The sequence below is a fragment of the Tribolium madens genome, unplaced genomic scaffold (assembly GCF_015345945.1).
Source record: "Tribolium madens isolate multiple individuals breed KSU strain unplaced genomic scaffold, Tmad_KSU_1.1 Scaffold_97;HRSCAF=244;Tcas5.2_LG3a, whole genome shotgun sequence".
NCBI lineage: Eukaryota > Metazoa > Arthropoda > Insecta > Coleoptera > Tenebrionidae > Tribolium > Tribolium madens.
The window spans coordinates 14,417,199-14,422,659 of record NW_025401069.1 but is presented as its reverse complement, the minus strand read 5'-3'; the positions used below and the strand labels follow the sequence as shown (position 1 = coordinate 14,422,659).

Genomic DNA, 5,461 nt, shown 5'->3' with positions numbered 1-5,461 from the left:
AATTTGAGAAAATTTAGTTGCATGGTGTCAATAAAAAAATTGACGTTAACCTTAGTCTTATTAAAATAAACGAAATAAATGAATAAATAATAATAAAATACATTTAAGTAGAGTTAGATGGTTTTTTGATTTGTTACAGGTAATTATTTCATTTCTTATCAACAATTTGAAAAAATATTGTCAATATTTTCTTTCATTTGCTGCTTTTTGACATTCCAATAATGCCATTGTCTTAGTTGACACCATGCAACTAGATTTTATTAACTTTTATTATTTTTTTAACTTTGATGATTTTTTCAAAAGTGAAACATATTTTACATGTTTGTACCAAGAAAACTAATGCCTTAAAATTAGAACGTTGAAATTAGCCCAAAATTTAGTATGACATTTAGAAAAATTCTAAAATTGTCAGTTTATATGCTATGGAATAAAAATTCTACATTGTCTCCTTTTTTTTCAAAAAAATCACTCCGTATATACTTTTTTGACATGTGAAAAACCTATTAACAAACTGAACTAGAACTAGAGTTCACACATCGGATTCGCAAATATTTTATAGAAATTTAGGTTCCAAATTGCAAAGCACTTTTTTCCCGTTGGTCCAGCTCTCCCGTATTTACCCTACTTGCTTTTTTCTACATGCACTTTCGTTTTCGTTAATTTTTTGTAGTCTGTTTTTGTTGTTTTATGTCCTCAGATATAACGCTTTGAAAACACAAAACACAATTTTTCTCCACCAATTTTTTGACTTGGTAATTTTCATGTAAAGAAAAAACAAAATTTACGTTGTTGATACTACGTGACGCCGAATTTCAAATGTTAAAAAATAAAAATTAGAAATGTCTGTCTATTTTCCTCTTTTTTAGAATTGACTATTTCACAAAATAATTAAAATAAATTTCATTAATTTATTTCAATCGCTCTCCTAAAAAAGTTAATTTAATTGAATGTTTGGTACACGCTATTTAGACTGTAATTTTTCGTAATGAAAAAATAAATAAATATTTGTGGTGAAACTTTTTAATAAATTTGTTGTGAAATAATCTTAACAGGGAGGGTTTTATCCTCTCGACTCGCATTTATTATTTATGTGACCAAGTTTTATTCGAATCCTGTTTTCGTCGATATGAAAACAAGATGTAGTCACGTGAAATATTTCGAAATTGTAATACTGTAACCTGGCAATCATAATTACAATCCTGAAACATTTAAACCACATTAACTCGATAGATATGTACACAAATATCCACTCGGTAATGAATTACTTATACTACACGTACGTACAAGCATACATAATAAAAACATTGTTAGTGAACCTTTTAATTATTCAAGAGAACAAATATAATTAAGTATTAATGGGCGTAAATTTTTAATGTAGTAAGAAGGGCATGTGACGTCATTTTACGTGTCGTTGGGGCGCAGGAACAAAAAAGGGGTTTGTTTGAAGCTTTCACAACGACGATGTGAATTTTTCATTCCATTATCGCACTAGGACTTAAATTGATTCATTTTTCTGTTTTCAGGCCAAGTTATTGGAGTCTTCCCATGCTTGGCTCGGTGCCTCTACGTCTTCTATAGCCGGTAAGTGTCAACGGTTTAAACACTGTTTCATAATTCAACAAGCTTTGTTACAAGCTTTGATTTTTCTACTATTATTTTTATCGGCTTTGATTGCCAGTTTCACCATGTTCTACTTATAAATTTACTCCACTTTAATATTACATACTAAAATTAATACCGATGTGACATTTGATATGACTCGTATTTTATTTACTGCCACGCTAAAGTAAAGTCTTACATTTTTATTTTAAGTACCTACTTATAAAGGAAAACCATCCTCCTCTATATTTATATTTTATGGAATGCAAAATATTAGACATTAAACCTCATTTCTCTACCTGAAATTAAATTTATAAACAGCAATCATACTTTATCATTGATCCGTTTCTAGTCGATAACTACAAGATGTGTCAACATTGTTATTAAATATTTGATATTTTATAAATACCACTAAAATAATTCGCTTTGAGAATACCAAACATTTTTGTGTGAAGTAAAAAATCAATGAAAATAATCGTTGAATGTTGACTGTGAAAGTTTTTATGCACAAAAGAGGGATAACTTTGTGTACAAAAAAATTTCAGGTGTTTACACGCGTCAATTTAATAATAATAATAATAACGTTTTTAGGTCAAGTTTGGGAAAAACTGACTTTTTCGTTTTTCTCACAATCGCAAAAATAGAGGAGAAATTTCTGATCAAAGTGGCCTTTGACGTTGAAATGGAGTTGGCAACAATGAATAACAAGAGTTATGAAACTTTTATTTATTTTGACAGAGTTTCGGAGAGTAATGAGAAGCTAAGAGTTTTGGGTTATTTTGCTCACTTTACTACCTGATCTTGAGCCTTTTTTTACTGAAAAAATTGGAGAAATTAAAAATTAATATGGAACTAAATTTGGTACTTTTATGTGGGTCCAAGGGGGCATAAAGCGTTTTTAAAAAAACAAATTTTTTCGTATTTTTCAAAATCGAAAAATCGAAAAAATAATCGAGAAATTTTGATTGCAAAAAAATTTTGAGATATGGTCTATATGTAAAATTGTCATATCACCAATGAAATACCATTTTGACGAATGGTTTTCGAATTTTCTGGAGATTTTTATCGTTTGTTTATTTTTCGAAATTTTTGAAAAAATTACCTATATATTTTTAAAACTAAACGACTTTTTTTTTTTAATTAGTGTAAGGGTATAAGGGTAAAAATATCAATGAAATTAATTTGTCATGAATGTTGACCGTGAAAGTTTTTATGCACAAAAAAAATTATCAGGTGTTTACACGCGTCAAGCATTGAATAAATTTCCGAACATAGTGACCTATGATGTTGAAATGAAGTTGGCAACAATGAATAATTAGAGATTTGACAGAATTTGGGAAAGTAACGCGAAAAACTAAATATTTTGTGTTATTTTGATCAGTTTACTTATTGATCTTGAGCGTTTTTTTTATAATGAAAAGATCTGAGAAATCGAAAAATAAGTGATGTTTTTCGGACTCCTTTATTAGTTCTAAAGGACACGTAAAAGGTATAGAACGTTTTTAGATCAATCTTCGTAAAAAAATCGTAAAAATTGCAAAAATAGTCGGGATTTTTTATCAAAGTGGCCTTTGACGTTGAAATGAAGTTGCAATAAATAATGAAAGTTTTGATAATTTTATTTACTTTGGTAAAATTTGCGAGAGTAATGTAGAAAAACAAAAAATTTTGGGTTATTTTGCTCAGTTTACTCACTGATCTTGAGCCTTTTTTTACTGAAAAAATCGCGAAATGAAAAATTAATATGGAACTAAATTTGGTACTCTTATGTGAGTCTAAGGTCTTAGGTCAAGCTTGGAAAAAATAGATTTTTTTAGAATCGAAAAATTCGTAAAAATAGTCTAGAAACTTTTGATTGCAAAAAAATTTTGAAATATGATATAAATCTAAAATTGTCATGTGACCAATGAAATACCATTTCGAGGAATGGATTTCGAATTTTTGGAGCTTTTTATCGTGTTTTTTTTTAAATGTTTGAAAAAATTAGCTATAAATTAAATGAATGAAATGAATTAAACTAAACGACTTTTTTTGAAATAGTATAAGGGTAAAAATATCAATGAAAGTAATTTGTCTTGAATGTTGACCGTGAAAGTTTTTATGCTCGAAAAATTCGTAAAAATGCTCGAAAAAATTTAAATTGCAATAAATTTTTGAAATATGGTCTAAATGTGTAAATGAAATACTATTTTAATGAATGGTTTTCGAATTTTCTTGAGATTTTTATCGTGTTATTTCTTTGAATTTTTTTGAAAAAGTTAAGTTCTTATATGAAATTTTTAAACTAAATTAAACGACTTTTTTTGAATTCCTGTAAAGGTCCCAGGGACCACGTAATACGATTTTGTTGTCAAATTAAAAAAAAGATAATTTATTTTTTAATTTTGATTCTAAGTACAAAAAATTTTTTTCAGAACAATAAGAAGTCTCGACAATATTCAAAATTGGCAACTTAATTTCAGAGTTAGGCTATTTTGACTGTGTAAAAATGTTGACTGAAAGTTTTTATTCACTTTTGCCCAAAAAAAATTGTCAGTTTAGTAAGTTTTTATGAAAAAAAAAATAATTTCAGCGTTCAGCGGAGACGGGTTTTTAGCCTCAAATTATTTTTAATTTTAACTAGAAATGCCGTGTAATCTGCGAACACCCTGTATGCCGCATTTAATTAAAATTGTGTACAATGGTATAAGAGTGGCCGCCCATCTCAGCGGGGTGAAAAATTCGGATTCAATTAAGATCTGGTATAATTATAAATCGGTTCGATAACAATACTAGAATAGGGCGCACAATCATGTCGATTTCTGTATCGACTTCCCGCCAATCAATTAACAATTAAAAATTTCATTATTTTATAACAATGAGATTCAAATAACAAAGTAGTTAAATAAATTAGCAACACTACAGGTCAAGCCGTAATGGAATCATTAAAGATTAACATCAGGTCCGTCAGCTATCTCAATACTCGAACAACAGTCGATATAACATTAGAAATAAATTATGTATTTAATTAAATTTATTTACTGCAGTTAATAATGTATTAATGAAACAGTTGCTATTAATGTGCAAATGTTTAATTTCATTGTGGCGTTTTATGTATAATTTATAAAATTATTGACTGAGTTTCAACACAACACTGCTTTACATTCGTACAAGGGAAATTCCGCGCCTTATTTTCTATTTATTACCCTGCAAAAATTATTTTGGTGAGTACAAAAAAAAATTGCATTAGAATAAAAATCGCACATTTTGAAATAATTAATCACAATTGGAGAGAAACCTGAAAATCCTGAAAATAGGTTTTAAATCGTATTCAAGAAGCGTTTTTGGTTTAGTGACTCTTGATAATCGATTATCCTTCATTCAAACTTCCTACGAGCTACAAGCAGGAGATCTAAACTTGGCTTTACGATCACTTCCGGGTCGTAGATTTAATTTTTTCAATGATTGGATTTTTTCAAATCAACAAGTTGTACTCTGGTTTTAAACGTTTTTGTATTTTTGTGCTGAATGCAATTTTTTATTTCAATTGCAAGAATAAGAATTCTTTTAAGATTGTGAAACTTTTTTTTAATAAAAAAACATTTATTTTGACAGAATTTGGGAAAGTGACGCCAAAAACTTAAAATTTTAGGTTATTTTGCAGGGTTTACTCGCTGATCTTGAGCGGTTTTTTTACCAAAAATCGGAGAAACTGAAAAATAAATATAGAACTAAATGGCGTTTTTTGTGAGTCCTATGAGACATAAAAGCGTTTTTTTGTAAAATTTGGAAAAATGTTTTTTTTTCTATTTTTCCCACTCGAAAAAATTGGAAACTTTTGATTTCAAAAAATTTTAAAATATTTATAAAATGGTGATGGAAT

General features: G+C 28.1%; 1 protein-coding gene across 1 annotated transcript in view; it reads left to right on the top strand.

Annotated features, from left to right (window-relative positions):
* LOC123014630 (protein bric-a-brac 2-like) overlaps positions 1–5,461 on the top strand; it is a 245,719-nt gene that overhangs the window by 230,342 nt on the left and 9,916 nt on the right. Inside the window, exon 5 of the mRNA XM_044413837.1 lies at positions 1,524–1,581. Within this exon, the coding sequence (XP_044269772.1) occupies positions 1,524–1,581 (58 nt within the window). The remainder of the gene's footprint in view (positions 1–1,523; positions 1,582–5,461) is intronic.